This window comes from Ochotona curzoniae, unplaced genomic scaffold (assembly GCF_017591425.1).
Source record: "Ochotona curzoniae isolate NIBS_2020 unplaced genomic scaffold, NIBS_Ocur_1.0 patch425, whole genome shotgun sequence".
In the NCBI taxonomy this organism is placed as follows: Eukaryota; Metazoa; Chordata; class Mammalia; order Lagomorpha; family Ochotonidae; genus Ochotona; species Ochotona curzoniae.
Window position 1 is genome coordinate 345249 of NW_024467001.1, and position 27377 is coordinate 372625.

Genomic DNA, 27377 nt, shown 5'->3' on the forward strand with positions numbered 1-27377 from the left:
TCCCGTGGAATTTTAGGGATTCTGTGCTACTCTCTGGTACCCGCTTCAGTGACAGCCTGAACATCTCTTGTGTTTGCTTCATTTATTGATGAGTCTGAGAATAGTTGCCTTCAAGTCAAGAATTTCTGAGGTTAAAATGTTTGGAAAGCACACCAAATCTGGGCTCTGTGGCTCTCTAGGGCCCTACTGAGTCTGTTTCAGTATAGACATCAGGTGCTGGGTACCTGTGTGGTCATTCTCAGGGTGGCAAGGGGTCTCTGGGCAATGTCTCCCAGGGGGCTCTGCAAGAAACATTGCATGTGGGTGATGCTTGGCTGGTACCTAGTCTAGTAGTAGTTACCTAGACTGGTGACTAAGGGTTGGTCTCACCCACAAGTATTTCGTTTTGGGCATCAGCCCAGCAGGGGCACAAACAGATGTTTATAATTTACAGAAGCATCAACATTTTCATCAGAACTCTGTTGAATGCTCTCTCCTTTATTTTGGTTTCAATCTTGTTTTTTTTATTGTGGATCAAATGTGTATGGGGGGCCCGGCGCAGAGGACTAGTGGCTAAAGTTCTTGCCTGGAACGCTCCGGGATCTCATATGGCCACTGGTTCTAATCCCGGCGGCCCCACTTCTCATCCAGCTCCCTGCTTTTGGCCTGGGAAAGCAGTCGAGGACGGCCCAAAGTCTTGGGGACCCTGCAGCCGCTCCAGGAAGTTCCTGATTCCTGGCTCTGGATTGGCACAGCACTGGCCGTTGCGGCCCCTTGGGGAGTGAATCATTGCACAGAAGATCTTCCTCTCTGTCTCTCCTCTCTGTATATCTGACTTTGCAATAAAAATAAATAAATCTTTACAAAAAAAACTTTTAAAAAATGTGTATGGGGCATCTGCTCAGGGCTTTAGAGCTCCAAAGGCATTACTGTTGCCCTGGGGTCTCTAAGTACCCCTGGTAAAGTTCAGTTAACAAGTTCTCATTGTCGTCTCTTTTTGACAGCACATATACAAGTTCTTGTTACCTAAATGACCTTTGTCCCAGCTCCATGAGCTACTGCCTGCCCTGGGCAGATTCTTAAAATATTTGCCCATCAGCAGCCTCTCAGAGAGGAATGTCAAATGCTGCCATGATGTCAAAGGGGCCCCAAATGGGGAGGGACTGCACCAAACTTGGGCTGTCACTCATGGCCGTGGAGGAGTGGGAGATAAGCGAAGGCACAGGGAGGACCCAGTCCCACGGGCTCCCCAAACAAGCCCTGAGGTCCATGAAGGTTGGTGTTGTGGGGACAGGCTGTCAGCTGCCCAGGACAATGAACTTCCAGTCACTACTGCCTTTGTGAAAGCCAGAGGCTGGTGGCTCCTTCATTTCCTCCTGTTTACCCTGGTCCAGCCTGCATCAGGATGTCAGGAGCCTCCCAAGAGGGCCCGGGGCCCCGGGGACTGCCAGTGTTGGGCAAGACCTGTTTAACCACCATGGACAAAAAGCTTAGCATGCTGAATGAGAAGGTGGACAAACTCTTGCATTTCCAAGAAGACGTCACAGAGAAGCTGCAGTGCGTGTGCCAAGGCATGGGCTACCTGGAACAAGGCCTGCACCGGCTGGAGGCCTCCCAGGTGCTGGCCCCGGTGGGTGCTGACAGTGCCCCTCCAGCGGACACTCAGGCTGGGTGGCATGAGGTCCTGGAGCTGGTGAGGGCCGTGCGGCAGGAGGCCACCCAGCATGGCGCCAGGCTCGAAGCCCTCTTCAGGATGGTAGTGGCTGTGGACAGGGCCATTGCTTTGGTGGAAGCCACGTTCCAGAACTCAAAGGTGGTGGATTTCATCACACAAGGCAGGGCGCCATGGAGGAGAAGCAGTCTGGCTGATGGCTCTGAGGAGGTTGGTTCCTGCTTCCCTGCCCTGGCTGGAAGGGAGGCCAAGGGGGAGTGCCTGCCAGGCGGAGGGACTTAGAGCAGGAGAGGCGTAGTTGCCTGTTGTGTCTCTTGTGTGACCTGTTGATGCGGGGAGATGGGAACTTACAGATGTGTGGGGTGGTGTGTGTGTGTGTGTGTGTGTGTGTGTGTGTGTTCCAGACTGCCCATCCTCCCAGGGAAAGGGAGAGGTGGTACCCTAAAACTGAGGCAGTCTGGAGCTGCTCCAGGCAGGTGTGGTTAGGGAAGGGGCTGTTGAGGTTCTTTGACATCCTGGGATTTCTCTTCCTCTGGGAGCTGCTGTGGGATCCTTGCTACCTAGGATGGAAGTTGGGGTGTTTGCCTCGGTGGAGCTATTACTTAGAAACCTAGCCCCTTTCTTATCCCCAACCTTGTGCTTTTCCCCAGAGTAGATGGTCTGTACAGCTCTCCCTTAGGGAGATGTGTTGACAGCGAAACACAGGGGACAAAGGCAGGAGCCAAACCTGGGGGTGGAGGCTGGCATTTCAGGGATCGGCTGTTCCCTCAGGTTGCATAATCGAATCAGCTGGCTAATGGAAGCTTGGGCTCTGGGGGTTGGATGGGGATGGGGGTGGAGTGGCTGGGAGATAGAAGGAACATCCTGTTTGGGAACAGCCAAGGACCAGCCACTTAGCAACACTCAGACGACCTGGAGCCACTGTTTCAGAGCCTGGCAGTTACGCGCCAGCTTGGGCAGGGGGTGAGTTGGACTCTAAAGGAGTCTGAGCTTGACTCTGTCAGTCAGTGGCTGACAGCGCCCCTTCCTTCCCATCTTCTAGTCTCTGCCCTGCTCTCCCCTCCCCCTCTCTGCCCTAAGCCCCATCACAGCCTCTGCTATCCGCTTGGCACCTTGGCCTGCAGCCAAGATGTGACCGCTTGCACTCTTGTCTCTGGAAAACAACCTCAGCTTTAAAAAGGCCATCAGTATGATCAGCCAAAGCAATCCAATCAATTTAGTCTGATTAACAGCTTTAAAGAGAAAACTGTAGTATGCACTTGGTTAAAAAAAAAATTACCTAGGGTCCGGCACTGTGGCCTAGCGGCTAAAGTCCTTGCCTTGAACACACCAGGATCCCATATGGGCACTGGTTCTAATCCCGGCAGCTCCACTTCCCACCCAGCTCCCTGCTTGTGGCCTGGGAAAGCAGTCGAGAACGGCTCAGTGCTTTGGGATCCTGTGCCCGTGTGGGAAACCTGGAAGAAGTTCCTGGCTCCTGGTTTCAGATTGGCACAGCACTGGCTGTTGTGGTCACTTGGGGAGTGAATCATCAGATGAAAGATCTTCCTCTCTGTCTCTCCTCGTTTCTGTATATCTGACTTTGTAATAAAAATAAATAAATCTTTTAAAAAAATCACCTAATATAAAGGGCAGGTAGCTCCCTCCTATCCTACCCTGGGCTCTGAAACACTGTCCCTGTCCAAGCAGTCAGAGGCACCTGTTTGCTCTAACTCCTTTTGGGTGAAAATGGAGCATCTATAAGCATAGGGGATTGCACTCCACCCTGTTGGTTCTGTTCGGCTTCCATTCCTGTCCTCACATTGTTCTCACCTTGATGTTTCTAAATTTGTTTTTAAATGTGTACCCTCCTTGTCCCTGTTTCTTAAAATTGTGGAGTACTCCATTTTAGGGCAGGGGATATATTTTAATTTGTTAACAAGTCTGCATCCCTGCTTACGATGTCTCTCATTTCTTTAAACTACTATAAATAGCGATGCAGTGAATATCCACTGATACCTACAAGAACTTCAGAAACTTCGTGGAAAAACAGAACTAAAAAATATTTACTTTGGTGCAAAAAAACTTTCAAATCCAAGCATAGTTTTTCAAAGCACATACTCTCCATGGACTAAACCCTTATTTGTCTTTGAGAATATGCGAGGTTTTTCTTTTTAAAAGTTTATCCATGTATTTGAAAAGTAGAGTTGGTTGGGGCGGCGGAGGGAGAAAGATAGAGATCTTCCATCCACTGGTTCACACTCCCTAGTTGGCTGCAATGGCTGGGGCTGGGCCAGGCTGAACCCAGAAGCCCAGAGCTTCATCCAGGTCCTCCTGAAGGACCAAGCCCTTGGGCCATCTTTGCTTTTCTCAGGCCATTAATCCAAGGGAATTGGATTAGAAGTAGAGCAGCTGAAACTGCAGCAGTTGCAAGTGTGGGATGCTGGTGTTACAGGCAGTGGCATTACCTCCACATCACAATGCCAGCCTCAGGACCATCACTTCTGGTACTTTCCCAGATGCATTAGCAGGGAGCTGCATCAGAAGTGGAGCAGCTGGTACCCGAACCGGTGCTCATGGGATGCCAGCATTGCAGGTGGCAGTTTAAACTACTGTGCCACAACACTGACCCCAAGTGAGTCCATCTCTACGACACACTTCTAGCCATAAAAACACCAAGTCAAGGGATAAGTCTGTGCAGATAAAGTGAAACCACTCTCAGTGAAGTCATTTTGGCTTAGTGTCCTTCCAGTCCTGAATGGGATTCTTGATGGCTCCATTAACAAGTCATGCTACTCAGTGTTTTGATTCTTCTGTCTGATGAATGAAAAACTTTAGTATGAAAATGTTGACCATTTATAAAATCTAATTATTAAAACATATTTATTAATTATAAGTTATAAATAGTGGTGAATACAGTTGTCCCTTGGTTCTGCAGACATTCAAGTCCCTTACATGTCTGCACATCTTCCCGGGTACCTTAAGTCATCCCTAGATTATTTATAATTCCTACTACAAAGTAAATGCTATGCAGGGAGTTGTTATACCATTACCAAAAAAAGAAATCCTGTGCATGTTCAGTCCAGATGCAATTTTCTTCTGAATGTTTTCCATGTGCAGTTGCTTGAGTCCTTGGATACCGAACCCCTGAATCAGGAGGGGCGAGTGTGTAAGGGACCCATGAGCCTGCTTCCCAGCTTTACCCATCAACTCAAGGCCGAAATCATCTCATCTCCTCCCTCCTGCTAGCCCGAGGCATTGGCTCATTTCTTTCAAAAATGTTCAGTATTCATAGCTAAAACATAAAAAGGACCTTTTTTTTTTTTGGAAAACATAATCATGAAATCAGTATATCTAAGAAGGGAACAATTCATTCTTTGTCTACCTAAATCAGTGTTCAAATTTTCTGGATTATCTCATACTTTTTCAACGGTTTACAATTTGTTTATTTGAGTCAGAGCCAAATGAAGCAATTGGTTCCATGTCTCGTAAAGCTAACTTGCCTTTGGAATTTTTACAATATTTTTTTAACTTTCTCATGAACAATTTTAAACACAATAGACAATAGAATGATGCATCCTGTGATTTTAATTCCTGTTTCTTTTTACTAGAAGATCAAATATTGCTCAAAGGATTAAACCTTCTGTATTGTCTGTCTGCTCATAGCTGGTTTTCCTTCTGTTTATTTTACTTTGTGTTCATGTTGATGAGTGAGGATTGCTCATATGTTAATGAAATAAGCTGTCACGTGTTTCAGATATTTATTTAAGGCATTTCTGGATGGCCAGGTCAGGTCATGAACTTTGGCTTTTCTGAGTTCTTGCAATAATTCTTGCCCGTGTGCTTCACTGGCCCTTGATGGATCTGTTTGGCCCTTGTGGTTAATGTGCATATCAATGTCTGCATCAATGTGTCTGCGGCCTGTTGGCCAGGGCAAGTCCCACAGGAGGTGCTCAGAGAAGGGATGCAGCTACGGCTCTTTAACACGCTGTCAGTGCTGAATGGCTTGTGTCTCCGGAGAGGCTAAAGGGCATAGCAGTCCCGCTGGGGGATTGCATGAAATCCTAGCACTGGCTGTTTCAGCTGCAGATTGTGTCAGACTTTCACGGGGTGGGGGTCCCATTTGGGTTTTCTCAAGTGCTCCGTGGCACCTCCTTCGGTGGTAACCTGTGAATCAGAGTACTCGGAGGAGCCAGGCGTTCTGCCATGAAAGGTACATTCCGGCTTAGCTGAGGCGTGAATCACATTCAAACTGTTGGGATGTGTCAATCTTCTAGAATGGGTCTTGGCGTCTCTGTTACTTTTCTGCGTACTTTGACAAGACAGATCCCTGAAGATTCAACCCTGAAGCTACAACCTGGCTGTGCGGGACTGGGTGGGATGTGGGGGGGTGGGGGCAGGGGATGATGCATGCCTGCGTGCCTCCCTATTTAAAAATAAATAAATAAATGGGAAGCAAGAACAGCTTGAGCCCAGCAAGGTCTGCCAAAGGACAGCGTGTCCAAGTCCCTTTCTACCGGTGGGGTGAAACAGGAGGAGGGCTGTGATAATGCCTCCAGTGCCCCAGCTATGAGGACGGAGCTGCAGGGAGGATAAGGGACAGCCATCTGCTGAGCAAGGATTCGAGCCACACTGACGGCACTCGTGAACCCATCAGAGCAGCTGGCATTTTTAATTAAGTGCCTGCTACAGCCAGGCATTGGGGTGTATCTTCTCGAGTGCTATGCTACCATTAAGATGGCAAAGTTTGGGGCCTGGTGCGATGGCTCAGTGGTTAAATCCTCACCTTGTAAGTGCCGGGATCCCATATGGACACTGGTTCCTGTCATAGATGCTTCACTTCACATACATCTCTCTGTTTGTGGCCCGGGAAAGTAGTAGAGGATGCCCAAAGCCTTGGGACCCTGCACCTTCTTGGGAGACCCGGAAGACATTCCTGGCTCCTGCCTTTGGATCGGCTCAGCTCTGGCCATTCTGGCCATCTGGGGAGTGAGTCAGCAGATGGAAGCTAGGTCTTTCTGTCTCTCCTTCTCTCCATAAATCTAATCTTCCTTACAAATAAAATAAATAAATCTTTAAAACAAAAAAGAAGAAGGCAGAGTTTGATACCCTGGAATCCCAAAGGGGTGAGCAGGTAATGGGCTTGAGCTAAGTGGGCAAAGAGGAGGAGAAGCAGTGAGGTCAGCCCTCTATTGTGGGGTCAGGGAATGTTCTGGAGAGGTGAAGCCCCCGATGGAGAGAATGGCTTCTGACCCTTGGGCCTAGAGTTGCCAGGGCTTTAGTTTCCCCCCATCTCCCTACTGCCTCATCCCTTGCTTTTATAATGTTCCAAAAGAAGCTGGGAATCTGCATATTTTTTGTAAATTTTATTTAAGTATAATAACCATTCTTTTTTGATGCATAATTTATATACAATTAACTGCATACATATACACACCAAGCACATTTTAAGTGGGCAGTACAATAAAAATAGAGAACAATTGTGTCACCATACAGGGATCTTGGATTGTGATGTAAAAATCCACTATGCTTTATATGTTGAAAGCCAACTAAACATTTTAAAAGGCTGTGCAAACTGAATAAAATGTTCCCTAAGTTGTCTTTAGCCTCTTGACTCTAAACTAAGGGCTCTGTGGCCAAGGCAGGAGACACAGAGGCCCTTAATGGGTGAATGCCTCACGCCTGGCGGTCAGCCCAAGCTCTGGCCAAAAGTGACACAGGCCAAGAGGCTATCTTACACTCAAAGCCCCCAAAAGCATCTAGGGACCCAGTAAGAAGTCAGGCCATGTAGAAATAGTTGCTTGAAGGCTCACAGCTGGGCAGTGCTGGGCATGCGAGGCGTGCTGTTGCAAGAGTAAAAGCATGTGCAAGCTGGCACGGAGCAGGAGCAAACCCATTCAGTTGTAAAGATCAGCTGCTGAGCTCCTGTGGGCCAGGCCCAAGCACCAGTGTGGGCAATGGGCTGGTTTGATCCCCATCTCAGATGAGACAAGATTGTTACAATTGTTGAGCACCTGCTGTGTTCTGGGCATCCCACAGATAAACTCCCCCTGACCTCCCACTAACTGCAAGGCACATAATAAATCATTGCCACATTTTACAGATGGGGCAAAGGTGATGCAGAGATGGTAAGGGTCAGCAAGGCTGGCCCGAGAGTCCACAATTTTAACTGTTGTGAGAGCCACTCATGCAGCCCTGGGCAGACATTACTAATCGATTATGTCAACTGCCCCATTTATGGCTGAATCTCTCTTCTGAACCCTGCACACTCCAGTAATCATGACCAACTGATCTGCACTGACATTTTGCATTAAGTTTGGTTTAACTCCTCTGAGTTCAGTTGGTTTAGAATCCCCGGTCAGGAGCAAGGTCTGTCTCGCCCCTGTTAAGTTTTACCACCTTGGCTATCATTGTGCAGCTGGTTAAACTGCCTCTTGGGATGCTGCCATCCCCTATTAGACTACTGGTTCAAGTCCTGGCTGCTCTGTTTCCAATCCAGCTCCCTGCTCACACACCTGGGAAAGCAACAGAAGACGTCCGAGTACTTAGGCTGTAAGAGTAGTTCCTGGCTCCTAACTTTGGCTTGGCTCAACTCTGGCTACTTACCACTTTTGGAAGCAAATCAGTGGTTAAATCAGTCTCTCTCTCTTTCTCCCCCTCCCCCTTCCTTTCTCTGTCTCTGCCATTGTTCTTTTCAAATAAATACATAAATAAATCTTTAGAAATAAGTTTGTGACCTTGGGAAGGCTTTTGTGTCCTTATCTCTACAATGATAGTGGCAGGATCCACTTTTTGGTATTTACCACTAGACCACGCCAGATCCTAAGTACGGCTTAACGGGGTCCTGGAGATGGTGTTAATGACAGTTTCATGGTTGTTATTTTAGAGCAAAGAGCGAGCGGAAGAGAAGGGAGCAAAACCCAAGCATGTGCTGAGCACCAGAGGCGTGCAGGCTGACATCAGGGGGCCCTGGGAAGGTGAGTGAGGCCCCGTTCACCATCTCTGATTTGCACACAACAAAACACACCAGCCGTACCATTTCCAGTCTAATCCCTGGAAAACTATGGAAGCTGCTTTCTCTTCTTTACCCTTTTATTTGGGGGGGGGGGGGGGCGTTGTTTGCCTTTTATATATATCCCTGCAGAGATGTGAAGTCAGGTGCTATGTTTGAAATTGCTTGGAATAGCTCCTTTCTCTGTGGGCTATGTCATCAACTTGATGTGCAGGCTGATTTAGTTCATTTTGCTTTATAATTTTATAGATTGCTGTCTTGTGGTTAAATTTTTTTATTCTTTCGCTTAATTTTACGCAGATTCCAAAGTCAAATTTTAGAAATAAGATGTACATTACGTGAAGTCTAGCTTCTGTCCTTGTCCCTAGCCCCAATTCCCCCTGCCCCCATGTAACCATTTAGGATGTTTTTGTCTTTCCCCCCACCTCTTTTTGATGTCTAGTCTATTGAGATCACAAGCTTGAGTTCCTACCCTTTCTCCCTTCTTAGATAAGCATCATATTGTGCTAGTTTGTATCTGGTTACTACCTGAAACAGGTTAACTTTACCTGGAAAAGAGTTGAATTTTGCTCTCAGTTTTGGGGACTTCAGCGCCTGCACTGAACAGCTATGGTGTGGCCCTCTTGGCTGCAACACATGGTGGGTGACAATGGTGAGAGCACATGGGAAATACAAGACGAGAGACAGACTGTGTGGGGACAGGCTCAGGATTTTGTAACAACCCTCTGGTGAGAATTTCCAAGAGGTTTCAAAGAAATGCCTTAATCCCTTCAAGAGGACCTGACCCAAGGAGCTCCCAGTGACCCCATTTTCTTAAAGGTTCATGCTGATTCCCAATGCCATCACACTGGGACTGTGCTTCCAACACATGGACCCTCATGAAACAAGCCACGTCCAAACCAGAGTAGTACCGTGCACAGTTCACCTTAATGTCACTCCATAGCTATGTATCGAGATACTAATTTCTCCCTTTCACAATTCCCAGTGGCTGTGCAACACTCCACTGTGTAGATGCGCCTTGCTCTAACCTGCACATTCCCTCGGGGTGGAGCCAGGGCTGGGAGGTCCTGTGGGGTTTCCTCAGTCTTTGGTTGTTGTGAACATGGTACACTGAATGACCTTGTGCATATGCTTTGTAGGGTCTTTGTGGTCAACTCCAAATTGGAGTGCCTTTTTATCCTGCTTATTTTCCTATAGAGAGCCAGAAGGCTGACCTGCCAGAGGGGGCAGTGGAGAGGCTGACTCCCATCAATGCTTCAGGGACAGGAGCTGACTTCCTTACCCGGGCAGGGGCCTCACTAGGACAGGGAGATGGAGCTCCTGACCCAGGGCATGAGTCCCTGGATCACCTGCAGCTGCCCACAGCTTTGGAAGCCCAAGATCCTGAGACATCCAGTGAGGACCCCAGAACTGAGCTGGAATTGGCTGTGGCACCCAACAGGATCAGTGAAGGCCTCACCAGCCAGGAAGCTGCCCCAAGTGCTGGGCAAAGTGCATTATCCAGCAAACCTGAGCCACAACCCACAGAGGACAGCAGGAAGCTGACTGCCAGCCCACAACCCCCAGGCCCTTCAGCATTGCCAGCCATGGCCAAGGCAACTCACAGTGGTGGAGAAACGTCTCCAAGGTAAGGCTTCTTTTCCATACTGGGTAAATTCAGGAGCTAGCTTCTGCCAATATACATGACCAATGAGCCAGCTGTTGGTGTTGAGTGTGCAGTGCTAGCTGGCCTCAACAGAAGAGAGGAGGTCTGGACCCTGCCTGGACCCTCTGCTGTCCAATGGGATTACTTGAGGGATTATCAGAACTTGATGATGAGTAGTTCTGATTCAGTTGCTCTGGGGTGAATCTGAGGTGTTAGCTGGTGATTCCAGTGGGGAGCGCTCTGAGCAGCAGCAACAACTGCTGGAAAATTGCACTCTCAGAGCGCTTCCCATATGCCTGGCATTGGCTGAGCAGTTCGTGGGTGAGCACGATGTTCATGCTTATTCTACTGATGACAAGGCACAGGCTCAAAATTCCTGCAGCTACCACACAGCGGGGGACCCGGAGCTGGGATCCGGGCTGTTACTGGATCCGGAATCTATCCCTTTACTACTGCACCAGCCTTCCTGCTTTGATTAAACCATCAGTGACACAGCTGGGAGAGGAAGATGCAATGCTCAGAGGTGGGAGATGGGTGCCAGCCAATCGATCCAGGGATTTGGGGGGAGATGATGTTGGAAGATCTGGAGGTGGAGCTGCTCCCGCTGCCCTGACCCTCAGGTACAGCCTCAGAATGGTGCGAAGCAGACACAGAGCAGGAGACTGAAGAGCCTGCTGGCCCCAAGCCCTGGAGGTGGGGGGCAGCGCATCCTTGGGGGCAATGAGGTCACTTGGTGACCTGCTGAAGGGCACTGTGCTTCAGGGTTTCTCTCGGAGGGGCCTGTATCTGCCCTGGGCTGCCCTGACCTATACCCAAGACCCCATGGCCTGGCTCAGGGAGGGGATCTGATGTCTGTGTTTGCTGTGGTGATTGGCAGAAAAGCCTAGATCTCCTGTCAGCCTTTGTTCTGGAAGGAAACAGGAGCCTCTGGAGATGTGACAGGCTGGGGAGAGGAATTCCTGGCAGGCACCACTGGGGTGAGGCCAAGGCTCTAAATGTGGAATCTGGAGCTGGGGATGAACTTTCTGTGAACCTGTTAGGGGTCCCAGGAAGATTCTGAGTGGGAAGGCAAGATCTCCAACTCAACTTCAGGCTGGAGCTGATGCTCAGGTCCCTGGGGCCTGTAGTGGGGGCTGAGCAAGATCACTGCCTGTTTCTTCTCACCTCATGCATGGGTATTTAAAGTCCAGCATCTCCTAGCTGCTCTGGTTGGCAGTTTACGTGGGTAGAGGATCCTGAGGCTGTTCTCTGGATTTGGTGACACAGGTGCAGTAAATGATGAGATGCCTGCTGTGGGCATGCAGTATGTAGGAGAGCTTGGATGTTGAGCATGGCATGGAACTGCATGGCATTGGATTTGACACTATTAAGGGGGCATCCTGTGTCGTCCTGAAAGTGAAGACCAAAGGTGCAGACAGTGACCACTGGCCCAAGCTGACTGCATAGTTATTCCTTCAGTGACTGTCTTGCCACAGTCTCCTATGTCCCTGGCTTGGGGATGCGACCGCAGCTAGGTTTGGGTTGATTTGGCTGGATGCAACATATCCTATTCTGCATTGTCATCCCTGACCCATCCTTGACCCTGAGGGGCACAGTGTGGAAAGGTTGTCTGCCTCCTGCCAGTGCCACATGCCCTGTGTGTGGCTGTGGATGGTTTGCAAGGTCTTTCGGACATAGCAGGGGCACACACTGCCTTCCAAATTCCAGCCATTCAGAGGCGGCCCTGGGGTTCAGAGGCTAAAGAAAAGCCTCTAGTTCTCTGCTTTATATTGCGATGACAAGCACATAACATACATGCTCCCACCTTAGCCACTGTGTGGCTCAGCGGCAAGTGTGTTCACAGTGTTGCAAGCTTTAGATCTCTAGAACTTTCACATCTGGCAGACCCTGCATCCAGTAAACAACTCCCAATTCTCCCCAGCTCCCAGCCCTGTAATCTTGCTGCTACTAGTGCATGGAATGGGGTCATACAAGAATTTATCCTTCAATGTTTACTTAATGTGATGTTACAAGGTCCATCTGTGTGATAGCAGGTGTCAGAATTTCCTTTTAAGGATGAAGATCTGCTGTATATATGTGCCGTATTTTGTTTATCCACCCGTCCATCTGTGGATATTTGGGCAGCGTTGTATCTTGAATAATGCCATTATGAACAGAGTGTACAAGTATCTTTGGAGACCTTGCTTTTGATTCTTCTGATTTTCACCCAGAAGTGCAATTGCTAGAATATATGATAATTCTATTTGCAATTTTCTTTTTTACTGTTAATTTTTGAAGACTCTCTGTGGTTTTCCATAGTAACGGCACTATTTTAAGCCCTACTTTTTTCCCAAAAGATTTATTTATCTATTTGAAAGTCAGAGTTACAGAGAAAGAGGGAGAAAGAAGGGGAGAGCTTCCATCTGTTGGTTTGACTTCCTAAAAGACCACAACAGCTAGGGGTGGGCCAAGCCAAGGGCAAGAGCCAGGAGCTGCAGCTGTGTGTTCTATCTGGGTGGGAGGGGTGCAAGTACTCAAGTCATCTTCTGTTGCTTCCTGGATCAAGAAAAGAGCAGCTGGGACTTGAACTCTTATCATTTGGAATGCCAGAGTTACAACTGGGTGATTAACTTTCTGTGTCCCAACACCTGCTGGAAGGCCTCGCTTTTTGCATCTTATGTGTATGCTTCCGCTCTCATTTAACTCTGAGTGTGCCTGAAACGTGTAACCACTCCTGTTTGACTTTTGATGGAACTGCAGCTAGACTTGTCTAAAGCTGCCTGGCAACCCACAGGCAGAGTGGAGACGAGGCCACCTGACTTCCTCCTTAAGACTAGTCCACATTAGATACCGTCCCTTCCGGCTCCTTGCTAAGCCACATAGAGCCCAGGATGGGGAAGTACTGTGATCCCACTGAGGGCGAGCAGAGATGAGGTGGCTCAGGGTCCAGGTCCCTCCCTCAGGGTGGCAGGGCTCAGAGGGTCTTCCTGATCCCCACTTACTGTTTCAGATTGCTATAATGAAGATGAATGAAGTGGGCCTGGGAGTGCAGCCATGAAGGCCATGGCTCTGTTTACTCCAGAGAAACAAAGTCCAGTCTTGGGAGCCATGGCCTGGGTTTTTTTTTTTTTTAATTTGGTTTACTTATTTGACAGATTTCACTCCTGAAATGGCTGCAATGACCAAGGCTGAGCCAGGCCCAAGTCAGGATTCAAGAGGCAGGAACTCCATGAAGTCTCCCATGTGGGTGATGATGGTCCCAGTACATGGGCTTTCCCAGTGGCCCAAGAAAGATTTGGGACTAGCACCTGGGTGCAAACATTGCAGAGGAAAGCTTAGCCTGCTCCAGTGGTGCCTAACTGCCTTATTTTAATTACCTGCATCTGATTGATGGCTTCTAGTGCGATGTTTGACATGGGTTTTCACCTTAGCTTAGCTGGGAGGGAAGACTGAGGCCTAGAAGAAGGTGAGAGGGACCCGATCTCCCACCTGCAGTCCACAATCCTCCTGGGATGGAAGTCGGTTTTCAAGAACCTCATGGGACATCTTGCTGTCTTTGTTGGGTTTTCTCAAGCTAGCGGGCACCATGCCACAGTGCCCTGTCTGGGTAGATGTGCTCAGAGATGCCAGAAGCAAGGTTGGGAACCTGCTGATTTCAGCCACAAGTATGGGTCTACTGATATAACTGCACTGACTCCCCCATTTCACAGAGAAGAGGTCAAGAGGTCCCTGGCAGTGAGTGATAGCAATAGGCCTTGAGTGCCTATCTATTCTGACTCCAGGGTCTTTGTGTTTAACTAACCCCAGGCCATATTTCTGTCTGCCCCAGGATCTCCATCCGAGTGCAGGAGATGGATACTCCAGGGCAGCTGCTTGTGACACGAGGGGACAGCCTGAGACCCACAGTCCCTGCAGAGGCTGCAGTAGCTGCCCCTGCAGGTGAGCAAGACCCACTTGGTTCTGGATACTGCCCTGAAAGTCCTGGGACTCAGTCAGGAGATGAACCCCCTGGAGGGACCACAGAACTTCCTGCACTGCAGGAGAGGAGCAGCAAAAAAGTTGCAAAGGCAGGAGAGCAAAGGCCTGGGGATGAGGCAGTTGTGACACCACACTTGGCCAGAAGCAATGAAGCAGATGATGCTGCCAGGACCCTGGACCTGCAGCAAGACAGAGGCCTGGAAGCAGGACATCCTGAGCCCAGGAAGGACTGTGCAGCCGGGGGCTCCACGAGAGCTGAAGCAGGAGGGAAGACGCCTCCTGATGCCAAGACTGGTGGCATGATTCTGGGTAAGTAAGGCGGTCCTCTGGTTCCCCCCGGGCTCTGAGTTCAGTGGATTTGCAGCCCTGCTCCTGCTAGGGGTATGCTCAGCCTCTAGGGATGAATAATGCAGATGTGAAGTACAAATAGCCTCCAAGTCCATCCCATGGCTGGAGACCCATGTGCAGAGATGCAGAACTGCCAAAGGCTGGAATTGGGGCAGGTAGATAGAGTTCCCCAATCCACCTACCTGCCCTATAGTTCTGCCAATGGTATTGCTTTGGGTGGAGACCAGGAAGGCATAGGGTGGGTGTTTGGCACAGTGGTTAAGATGCTGTGATTAAGATAGCTGGTCCTGGGCCCAGCATGATGGCTCAATGGCTAAATCCTCACCTTGTACCCACCAGGAATCCATATGGACTCAGGTTCATGTTCCGGATGCTCCACTTCCCTTCCAGCTCCTTGCTTATAGTCCAGGAAAGCAGTGTAGGATGGCCCAAAGCCTTGGGATCTTGCACCCACATGGGAGACCCAGAAGAAGCTTCAGATCAGCTCAGCTCTAGCTAGTGCAGCCATTTGGAAAGTGAATCAGCAGATGAAATATCTTTCTTTGTCTCTCCTTACTGCAAATCTGATCTGCCTTTCCAATAAAAAAATAAATAATTTTTCTTTAAAGGAAAAGGTAGCTGGTCCTAACCACACTAGAGGACTAGAAAGCCTGTGATAGAACCCCTATTGAGTGTCTGATTCAAGTTCTGGCTCGGCTTCTGATCCCACCTTCCTGCCAGTGTACGCCCTTGGTAGATAACAGGTGGTAGCTCAAGTACATGGTCCCTGTAACCCACGTGGGAGAGCCAGACTGAATTCTGAGCTCTTGGCTTTGACTTGTCCTAGATTTGGCTGTTGGTATTTGAACTGACCTCCAAGAGCATGCATCAGGAGGGAGCTAGAACAAAGACAGAGACAGGACTGCATCCCAGGCATTCCCATAGGGGATGCAGGTGTTCCAGGCAGGGGCCTAACTTGCTGTGCCACAACAGCTGCCTTCACTGAGATGATTCTGTTAGACTGTTGGTATAATGTTAGAATATTAGCATTAGGCGATATTGGGCCCTTTGTGGCAAGGAGCCGTTACTTCACTAGGTCAGGAGGCACCTGAACTGTAGGAAAACTCCACTTTAGCAACAAATCTGTCCTTTAGTCCTCTGTAACCGTATCTATCAACTAACCTGGTGCAGGAAGGCAGGGGCGCAATTCCCTGGTCCCAGGGACTGGAGGAGCCATAAAGATAAGGGTGCCAGGATGGGATGAGCCGTGGGACCGGAGTAGACTGCTTGCACTTGGGAGCCATAAAAGTCTAAAGTTGTTCATTTTAAGTTGACGTTGATGTGTTATAGCCAAAAGGGCCTTATATAATCTCTAGCCTTATTTTAGGGGAGTCCGATCTCCGCTTGGCTGGCCTGCGTGCTCCTAATATGGTCTGACCCCAGCATGCTGGCACAATAAACTCTTTGCTTTTTGCGTTACCAGCGAGACTCTTTGTCATTTTCTGGGGGTTGACTAGCTTGCACCCTAACTTCCGGGGGGCTCTAGCCTGGACTCTAACGATTCCTATACTAGGGCTGAACAAAGGGCTATGGGCTTGCCACTTGGTGTGCCAGGTGGCTGACCTGGCTCACAGCCTCTGTGTGGTCTCCCCAACAGATGACAGCCCCGCCCCGCCTGCACCTTTTGAACACCGAGTGGTGAGCGTCAAGGAGACCTCAATCTCTGCAGGTTACACAGTACGCCAGAATGAAGTCTTGGGAGGGTAGGTGGCTGTCTGCCCGTCAAGAGTGGAAGCAGGTGCAGCGGGGGCAGAGTCCACTTTGAGCTAGGGGCCGAACCCACTGCTGGGTGATTCTAGGAACTGTCTAATCAAGCCTGGAGTAGGAGATGGATAGCCTGCACAGTGTGAGAAAGACAGCATAGCCCCAGAGGGCAAGGAGAGCCCCTGCAGCCTGGGCAAGGGGAGGTGCAGGGCGTGGATACAGGAAAGCTGACATGAGTGTAGGACAGTTTCTGTGGGACAGAATAGCCCATGGGTGTGGGGTGAAGTGGCTTCCCCTTAGGGTACAGAAGAGACCCAGGAAATAGCATGAAGAGATCTTTTCTAGGTGTCATGAGAGCCCCTGCTGTAGGGGTGACAGCAAGTATATGCTTTGGGGTGTAGGGTGGTTTTCAGGGTGGGTGTGGAGAAGCAATTAGGAGCAGGAAGCCTAAGGAACCAGTTGCCAGCTGGGTATGCAGGTGAACCCCCTTGGACCTTCAACCTCTGATTCACTCCTGTATCTCTACAGGGGCCGATTTGGCCAGGTCCACAGGTGCACAGAGAAGTCCACGGGGCTTCTGTTGGCAGCCAAGATCATCAAAGTGAAGAGCGCCAAGGACCGGGTGAGGCATCTGTCCTGGGCCAGCCAGGTGCCTCTGGCCAAGCTCAGGACTCATTCCCTTCCTTTAGATCTTCATCCTCACCCAGCCTAGTGCCCTACACCCCTGTGCACAATGGGCAGTGCCCACGGCCCTTCCCACCTCTTTCCCATGACTCTCTTAACTTCCATCAGCAGTCACCCTGCACTCCTTAGACTTATGGTGGGCATCAAGGCATGGTACTGCCAAGCTGCCTGTGAGACCCTATACCACAAATTCATCTCCTTCTTGGGCCTCAGAGTTGTGATCTATGAAATAGATCAATAAAACTTTTCTCTGGATAAAGGTCTCATCTGTTCTAAGGCCTAGTTGATGGATCAAGGAGATTTGGTGTGAGAGCATGAGTGTGTGCGTGTGTATGTGTGTGTCTTGGGAGGCACAGCTGGTCCACACGTGTGGACACTTCTCTCTCCCGGGTTCTACCAGGAGGATGTGAAGAATGAGATCAACATCATGAACCAGCTCAGTCATGTGAACCTGATCCAGCTCTACGATGCCTTCGAGGGCAAGCACAGCTGCACGCTCGTCCTGGAGTAGTGAGTGTCTAGGGTTGGGGTAGCACCTGCTTCTTGGGCCCGGATGTGGGGCTGGAGCCACGCCACCCCTTGCATTCCTCTTGCTGAGACTTCCAGCGCCTCGGCACCCCCTCTTTCCTGGCTTGCCTGCTTGACCTTCACCATGGACTCATCTTCTCATAAGCCAGTGGGGTGCAGCTGCTTGGGGGTAATTGTGAGTTTTAGCTGTTAACAGTTTGAGTTCTTACTTTAGCACACATGTATTGGATCAGAACCACACAGAGATGAGTACCACCTCCGCACAAAGGTCCCAGCAAATTCATGAAGGATTCCATTATTTTGAAGAAGAAACAATTGGAAAGGAGAAGATGTCATGTAAAATCTAGAACCAGACTTCTCCAGAAAGTGCAAAAGATCGAACAGTGCAGTTAGAAACTGTACTGGAAACTGCTGGAGTTCACAATGGCTGTGCCCGGTGGGCAGGGCTGCCCATCTCCCACCTGCCAGCCACCCCAGCACTGAGACAAAAGGCTCAAAGTCCTCTGATGTATGTGTTTGTGTTGCAGTTTTTCTGCTGCAAGGACCGAGGAAAGTAAAATATTTGTCACATCACATCTCTATCAAAAATGGAAAGGCAAGGTTGACTAATGACTGTTTTCAGAAATTGTGTATCTCATTTATGGTCTGATTTGCATAGTTGATTTGCTTGCCCTGTGGGTACTGGTGGCTCCTTGTAGGCAGATGTGTTTGCAAGTCTGGTGTGGAGTATTCAAAGTTACCCTTGGTTAGCAACATCGAAGACCATTCTGTCTTCTCCCTGATCAGTTACTTCCCCTTGTTTAGGAGTCTCTCTCTCTCTCTCTCTCTCTCACACACACACACACACACACACACACACACACACACACACACACACACCGGGAGAGAAGGAGGGAGGAAGGGAGAGAGAGATGTTCCATGCATTTCTCCTAGGCCAAGCCTGAAGTCAGGAGCCAGGAACTTCATTCCGATATCCCATGTCTGTGACTGGGGCCCGATCGATTGGGCCATCTCCTACTGCCTCCTCAGGTGCATTAGTAGGGAGTTGGATGAGAAGTGGAGTAGTGTTCCAAAATGGGATGCCAATGTAGCAGACAACAGCTTAAACTGCAGTGTCACAACACTGACCCCTCTTATTTCCTTTTTGCGACCTACACTCTCAGTTTTTGCTGTGAATGGGCCACAGGAAAGATCCCATACAACACCAAGTGGCAGTGGCCCTGTGATCCACAGGATATAACCTTAGACTTGTCTGGGTCAGCTTCCTTCAACTAGTGACAATAGCCATTGGATAGTACTCTGAGAACCTTGCTCAGCAGATGCCCACCTCTCCTTCTGTGCTGGCAGTGTGGATGGGGGTGAACTCTTCGACCGGATCACGGATGAGAAGTACCATCTGACTGAACTGGATGTGGTCTTGTTCACCAAGCAGATCTGTGAAGGCGTGCACTACCTCCACCAGCACTACATCCTGCACCTGGACCTCAAGGTAGGCTCCCCAGGCTTGTGGCAGCTGGGCCTCCCAGTTCCTGAGTCTCTGTTGTGTTCTTGTCATCAGAGCTGTCAACAGTCCTGGCTGCCACTGCTTGGTTCTCTGCCATGTATGAGTTCTGGAGCCTTGGGCAGGGCCCCTGGTGCTGCTTCTGTGAGCCTCAGTTCTCTCACCTGCAACTTGGGGGTAATTGAACCTCTTTATGTCTAATTTGAACTTCAGATGTTAGAGTGACCTTTTTTTTTCTTCAAAAGTATTCTTAAGGTAATTTTTTTAAAAGTAGAAGATGCAACATGCTTATAAGTATATAGAGCCATCATAGTGGTGTAAGAATAGATGGTGAGGGTTCTGCCCAGTGAAGTCTTCATGTTGAGGGGTGTACTATGTGCAATGCCCATGACATACAAATGCTCCAAGGATAGGAGCACATAGGATCCATGTGACTTTGAAGCTTGCTTTTCCAGCTAACAACACACTGGACATCTTTTCTCATTCTAAGCGCTATGTGATATTTCATTGATTATCCTCTTACCCACTCTCCTTTGACTCCCAGGAGTCCTGGGCACAGCTCCTGGATGGTGGCAAACATGTGATTCCTAGTGACTATTCCTGTGTTTTTTCCATTCCATTGTGCCAATAGGTATTTCCCTACCAGCCGTTTGAGGACAGGGAAGAATTTCAGTGGTTCCCTGCAAAAGATAGGAACTGAGTTGGCCGCACTTGTGGGATGCTCCTTGCTCCTTGCGCTTTGAACCTCCTTTCTTGATTAACATCAGACTGTGACATTGGGATACTTAGAAACATGGTGTAGATGGTGGGCCTCAGATTTTTGCTGCTCACTAGAGCAAATTCAAGACCAGCTTTGCTTGTGGAATGGACAGTTGGGGAGAGCTCAGTGATCCACTTTATGATTCTGGGTCAAGGACCAACTTTTGAGAAATTCCTGTGACTACGCAGTAAACAGCTCAGGTAGAGAGTTGAAGCCCATTTCAGAGCCAAGAGCAGACCTTATGTTGGTTCTGCCCTTGTCTGGTTGTGAGTCCTGGTTAAGTAACTTCACAGTACCTATCTGCTAAGAGAGTTGTGAGGGTTGGTTAAGTCATACTTGGGTCACCTTTTTCCCATATCAGAATCCCTATGATGGAATCCTGTCTCTGTAAACTTCTGATCCAGCTTCTTGCTAAGGAGAGAGCAAAATGGCCCAAATACTTGAGTCCTGGCCACACATGTAAGAGTCTCCTGGCTTTGGCCTGGCCCAGCTCTGGCTATTACAGGGATATGAGGAGTGAACCAGAGGGTGGAAGAACTCTTCCTGTCATTCTGCCTTTCAAGTAAATGGAAATAAGTAAATAGACTTTAGACTATGAAGAAAGGGCTTCAGTGTTGGACTGTCTGATATAATAGCCATCAGCCCTATGTGGCTGTAGAGCACTTGAAATGTGGTTTGTTAGGCTGAGGAAATGAACTTTAAATTTTATTCATTTTAATTCATTTAAAATTGACACTTGCTTTGGTTATTTGAAAAGTTTGGTATGTTTGGAACAACAGATATGTTAGTGTATTTTCCAACTGTAGATTTCATGGAATTTAAATACAGATCAAATATTTCTGATGAAAACTTAGGATGTGAATTGATATACACTTCACATAGAAGATACAAACTGCATTTCAAAGATTTAGTATGAAAAATGATGGACAATCTCTCATTGATTTTTAAAATATTGATAATCGTTGGAATGATAAAATTTCATATATATATATAGAGTTAAAATAAAATATATTATTAAGTGAGGCAGTCAGGTTTCAAACAAGCACTTTATAGGATGTCAGCATCACAGGTTATAGCTTTACCCACTGTGCCACAATGCTGGCCTTGCTAATACTAAGCTTTTATCAGTAGGAGACTTAGAGCTTTCCCTGTAAGATCGGCAATGAGACAGTTGATGTCTGTTTTGGCCATTTCCGCTAAACATTCTATTAGAAGACATCCATATTGGAAAGGAAGAAGTAAAAGGTACAGACGATAGGATCTTGTACAGAGAAAATCCTCAGGAGAGGAAATGTTAGAATTAATAAATTAGGCAAAGTTGTAGAACAACTGTAAAAAAAAAGTGTGTTATATTTCTTTTTTTTAAAGATTTATTTTATTTTTTATTGCAAAGTCAGATATACAGAGAGAAGAGACAGAGAGGAAGATCTTCCATCCACTGGTTCACTGCCCAAGCAGCTGCAATGACTGAAGTTGCGCCAATCCAAAGCCAGGAGCCAGGAGCTTCTTCCAGGTCTTCTATATGGGTGCAGGGTCCCAAGGCTTTGAGTCATTCTCAACAGCTTTTCCAGGCTACAGGCAGGGAGCTGGGTGGGAAGTGAGGCCTATATGGGATCCTGACGTGTGCAAGGCAAGGAAGTTAGCCACTAAGCTACTGTGCCAGGCCTGTTTGTTATATTTCTATACACTAGCAGTATGCAATCCATAAATCAAAATAGAAAAACAATTCCACTTGCAATAGTATCAAAAGGATAAAATACTGGAGCTGGAGTGGTCGCATAGCAAGTTAATCCTCTTCCTGTGACACTGACATCCCACATAGGAACTGACTTGTTCAGCTTCTCCGTTTCCAACCAAGCTCCCTAATAATGGCCAGTGGGGGATGGCTCAAGGCCTTGGGGCCCTGCACCCATGTGAGAGGCCAGAAAGAAGCTCTGGGCTCCCAGCTTCATACCAGCCCAACTCTGGCCATTGAGGCCAATGAACCAGCAGACAGAATAGCTCTCCCTGTCTTTCCCTCCCTCTGTAACTTTTTCAAGTTAAAGTAAGATAGATCTTTTTAAAAAAGAATAAAATACTTAGGAATAAATTTAGCAAAGTAAGTGCAAGACAAACTCTGATAACTACAAAGCAATTTTGGAAAAAAAATAAAATGACTTAATGCATAAGAATTCCGGTTGTTATGGGTTGGAAGAGGTAATACCACCGAAGTGACGATATTCCCCCAATTGATCTACAAATTTAACATTATTTTTTATCATAATCCTGATTGGATTTTTTTCAGATTTTAATGAACTGATAGTAATTTATTATTTTTAAAAATAATGATTACATGGTTGATCAGGGTGGGAAGGATCAAGGTTTAGGGAAAATTGGGTGAATTCATTGCTTCCAAATTTGCTATTTCTTCTTGTTGTTTCTGGGGGAAGGGGAGAGACAAAGGGGAAAACCACTCACAACTTTCCACACGTCCCAGTACCCAGGGATGAGGAACTGCCACCTCATATCAACCCAGGGTCTCAGTGTACATATTCTGAGGGTTCTGTCCAAGTGGTTTGGATAGTTCTGAAATGTTGCCAATTTCACCCATCTGAGGATGATGTCACCCTCCCAATGTCCATTGACTCCATTCACTGAAATTTTTTGCTGTCATCATTTGTAGTTGTCCAGTTAGTTCTATGTTTCTGCTACAGCACCAAATGTGCTACCTTATTCTCCTTTTACATGTTGTGTCCACTGCTCCACCTTTTTCGTTTAGTAGAGCATTTAACAAACTGATTTCAAACTTCAGGTAGGAATGCAAGGACCCAGAGTTGCAAAAACAGACTTGAGCAAGGACAGTTGGTGGTCTCCCATTCCAAAACTTTCTTGGAAGCTGCTAAAGTCACAGGAGTCCTAGTGCAAGGACAGAAACACAGAGGACAGTGGAGAGTCCAAACAGAAACCCTTACGTGTGTGACTGATCGATTCTGATACTGCTATGATAACTATTCTATGGAGAAAAAGGTATTTTTAACTAAATGTTGTGGGGACATCGCGCTAGATATCTGAAGAATAAAGCCACACACCTCACACCACATAAAAAGATGTTCAGGATGGATCACTGACCTAAATATAAAAACTAAAACTCTACAATTCTTAAAACACAGAGGAATAAACCTTTGTAATCTTAGATTTGGCAATGGATTCCTAGATATAGCACCTAAAACATAAGAAAGTAAAAATAGATAAATTATACTTTATCAAAATTAAAACCGTTGTGCTTCAAAGAACATGATCAAGAAAGTGAAATGACAGTTCACAGGATTGGAGAAAAGATTTTCAAATCGTCTCTATGATACACAATCTGTTTCTAGGATATAGAGAACACTTACAACTCAATCATAGATAACTTAAAAAACAGTGAAAGGATTTTAATACACATTTATCAACGGAGATACACAATGCCAGTAAGCACATGTAAAGATTCTGAACATCGTTAGGAAAATGTAACTCAGAATACCATTTCAAATTCACTAGACCGGCTAAATGAGAAATAAAAATGCATAGAATAGAAAGTCTTGGCTATCCACTGATTGCATATTTATATTTATCTACTTCCCCTAAAGACACACACGCACACCAAGTACTAACTGATTCTTCTAGGCAATATGTTCAAAACTGAGAGGATTAAAACATAAAATCAAGTCCTCAGACCCCCTTAACGGAGTGCTGCTACGTATAAGCTAAGCAATACCAGTCATACTTCCTAATATCCTCTTTCCAGCTCCAATTCGTGACTACAGAGAACATTTTCTTAATTCTATCTTGGAAAACTTTTTGAAAGTTATTTTATTTACAGTTCCAACTTAAAAAAAAAAAAACAACCACTCAAGTTAACTGGACAATAAACCAAGAAGCAATTTGTTTTACAAAAAGAGGGAAAGGCCGAAATGCTGCTTTCTATAAAGAACACACAGTTCAGTTCCCTGCAGAGCAAGGAAAATAGGAACTTTGGCTCATACTGGAAGTCAGTCAGTCTACATCTGAATGTCTACGCAGAGCGTGCGGGCAGTGAGGACAAGATTCTGCTGAAAGTGGCGGTTTGCTGCCTTTGTCTAGTCTGCCCAAAATGGACAGAACAGTGCAACCAGCATTTAGAACAATGCTGCAAGTGGCACTGTGTCCAGCACAGCATCTCGCTTCCCTTCACCCCACTGGTTCTGTCTGCTCTTCCTCTTCTTCAGTACAGTCCACTTGTTTGGAAGGTCTTGGGAATTTCCCCAGGAATTTCCCCCTAGATCAGACAGGCAGACCAAGAAGACTTTTGCTGTATGTAGTTTGCAGCCAGAAAAACTAAGAAGTGTTGTCCTTGGTCAATTTTGAGGAATTCTTGGTCTGGGATAACATCCGCTCAGTTTTCTTCGCCTTCAGGAGTGGTGGCTGAATGCCATTTCTAATACCTCTGCAGGAGCGTTTATAGAGGAACTGGGTCATCATCTTCATCATTCATTCCAAAATCTCCCGTTATGGTCCTGATAGTCACAGATTGTTTTGCAATTTCCATCTCAACCTCAAATACCTCTCCATTGAAATTCTGCAAATTAATTGTAGACACGGTGCTTGGGCTAGCAGGGACAGAGGCTGAAGGCTGACCAGGGGAGAGAAAGGTGGAGGACAAGGCCATCACACACTATCACATCCAATGTCAAAAACAGTTTGGGAACCAGTGTTACCATGCAGTAGGATAAACTGCTGCCTAAGTTGTTGGTATCCCATGTCAGAGTTGAGTCCTCAGTACCGTGCTCTGGATTGATCTTAGTGCTAGTGTATCTGAGAAGGTCATGGCAGATGGACCAAGTTCCGGGGGGCTCTTGTCCCCACATGGGAGACCAAAATGGAGCGTCTCAGTCCTGGCTTCAGCCTGGCCCACACCTGCCTGGCTGTGGCGATTTCGAGACTGAACCTCGGGTGGAAAATTTTTCTCTCTCTCTCTCTGTCTCGCCTTCTTTCTCACAATTAAAAGATAAAATGTTGTATATTTATAAGAAAGACAAACAGGTGGTTAAGTCCTCGCCTTGCCCCATATGGGCGCCGGTTCTAATCCCGGCAGCCCCGCTTCCCTTCCAGCTCCCTGCCTGTGGCCTGGGAAAGCAGTCGAGGACGGCCCAAAGCTTTGGGAACCTGCACCCGTGGGAGACCCGGAAGAGGCTCCTGGCTTCGGATCGGCATAGTATCGGCCCGTTGCGGGACGGAAGATCTTCCTCTCTGTCTCTCCTCTCTGTATATCTGCCTTTCCAATAAAAATAATAAAAAATAAATCTTTAAAAAAAAAAAAAAAAGAAAGACAAACAGGGATTTCCTAAAACAGTAAATATAGAATTCTCATATGACCCAGTATTTTCTGCTCTGAGTATATATTTAAAGCAATGAAACAGATGGACACAAAACCTTGTCTACAGATGTTCTTTGCAGTTTTACACACAGTAGCCAAAAGTGGAAACTACCTGGATGTTAATTAACTAGTGAATAGATGAAAAAAATGGCATCAAATATTGTTTAGGAGTGAAAATGAGTATTTATTATAACATGGATGAACCTTGAAAAAATTATAGCCAGTCACAAAATCATATACATATTGTATGATCACATTTATATAAAGTAACTAGAATAGGCAGATACATAGGAGAAGAAAATATAATAACAGTTCTTGGAGCTCTGGGTTGCAGGAGGAATAAAGAATGACTGATGATGGATGTGGTTTTCTGTGTGTGTGTGTGTGTGTGTGTGTGTGTGTGTGTGTGTGTGTGTGTGTGTGAAGGAACGAAAATCTTCTGAAAGGATAATGCTAGTATACAAATCTAAGAAAAGACTAAAAAATTGCTGAATTACATAATTTGAAATGAGAAATTTTTTTAAAAAATCACTTTTATTTGTTTGAAAGAGTTAGAGAGAGAGAGGGGAAGAAAGAGACCTTCCATTCCTCTAGCCTACCCCATAGTGATGGCAACAGCCAGGGATGGACCAGCCCAGAGCCAGGAGCCAGGAGCTCCAGTCAGGTCTCCCAGGTGGGTGGTTGGAGTTCCTGAATCAGGACCATCCTCTGTTGCTTCCCCTCAGGCCACAAGCAGGGAGCCAGTCCAAGCCCTGCAGAACAGAGGCACTGCAACATACTGGGCTAATCTTTGATGCACACCGGTGGGGCGGAATATAGATTTACCAGAACCATGCTGACTGGCTATAATGCCGACATGTTCTGGTTTGATTCCAATGTAGTTGAAGCCTTCTGTCTTGTGTCCATGGGAACAGAGAGAGAAAGAGAGAGCCCTTCCCATTTGCCAGGCTGCTTATAAGCCTGGAAGGGAAAGTGGTTACCTGAAATACATAAAGGAGATGTGTCAAGGCCACCATTGCACATTCCATGGCTCTCAGCTATCACAGCAAAAAGTCAGGTGGACATTTAGCAGCCCTCTCCTGATCAGGCCAGTGATGCTCACCTCTGAGATGCTGATGTCATTGGTCAGGGTTGGGGCCTGGGCACTCAGACTTCTACAGAGTTTCCCTGATATTCCCATGTGCAGCCAGGGCTGGGAGCACTCGCCCCAGCTAACAGTTGTTGGGCAAATCAGCATCACAGTGGTGTTCTGTTTGGGTGTCCTGCTTAATGAATGTGTGTTTGACTTTTTATGGAGCCATAAACATTTAGAAGCATGGTATTTTCAGATGAAATGCTGAATTTATGGCAGCTTGTGAGAGACTGGCAATTGTGCCTGTGCTCCTGCATGGTGACTGGTGGCTGGAATCGAGTGGGGGCTGCCCTTTGGTGCAAGGCAAGATTCCTCTGGCTCCCCAGTTCACTCCACTCCTTCACATCTCAGCAGTCCTGACTCCCTCTGGTCCCTGCAGGGCTTCCCTGAGTCATTGATCTCCAGAGGCTGGGAAACTGTGGGTTGTAAGACAAATAAGTGTAGTAGCTATGGATCTCCATAGTTGTTCATTGGACTAAGCAGAATTCTCTTTCTTTCCCAGCCAGAGAACATTCTGTGTGTCAATCAGACAGGACATCAGATTAAGATCATTGACTTTGGTCTGGCCAGAAGGTAAGAGAAGTTTATTCTGACACTTGGACAGAATTCGATGGGGACTCCTTGTAGGTATCCCGACCCTGGTTAGAGACTGACCTGCCAGTCCTTCAGTTCTGAGAGAGTACAGGAAAGCTCTTGCATGTAGAGGCTACTAGCCTTGGCCCTGAAGATGGGCCTTGTTGCAGGGGATGGCTTCATGATGAGGGCTCCACTTCTGTCTAGAATGCTGTGCGTTAGCAGAGCTCCAATCCACCTGCTAGAGAAGAGAGGGAAGTGGCAGTTTAAGAGAGTTGCTTGATGCAGGGCTGCAATTCCGTTGATTTCCCAGGCTCCCTGGGACCAGGCTGTGTTGGCCTGTGCAGTGTATCCAGGATCACCAGCCCTGCCCTGGGGGGAGATGACTGGGTTAAATATGAAAGCACCTTAATGATAGTGTTGGGTATTTTTATGGGTCAGTGGCTTTGGAGCCACGAGGACTGGGTTGAGTATGGCTAAAATGGCGACA

General features: G+C 47.4%; 1 protein-coding gene across 1 annotated transcript in view; it reads left to right on the forward strand.

Annotated features, from left to right (window-relative positions):
• The first annotated feature begins 1384 nt into the window (after positions 1-1384).
• The window catches only part of LOC121167758 (myosin light chain kinase 3-like), a 34098-nt gene continuing 8105 nt past the window's right edge, over positions 1385-27377 (forward strand). Inside the window, exons 1-9 of the mRNA XM_040997339.1 lie at positions 1385-1861; positions 8517-8607; positions 9840-10269; positions 14096-14553; positions 16229-16334; positions 16864-16957; positions 17420-17529; positions 18895-19036; positions 26817-26887. Of these exons, the coding sequence (XP_040853273.1) occupies positions 1385-1861; positions 8517-8607; positions 9840-10269; positions 14096-14553; positions 16229-16334; positions 16864-16957; positions 17420-17529; positions 18895-19036; positions 26817-26887 (1979 nt within the window). The remainder of the gene's footprint in view (positions 1862-8516; positions 8608-9839; positions 10270-14095; positions 14554-16228; positions 16335-16863; positions 16958-17419; positions 17530-18894; positions 19037-26816; positions 26888-27377) is intronic.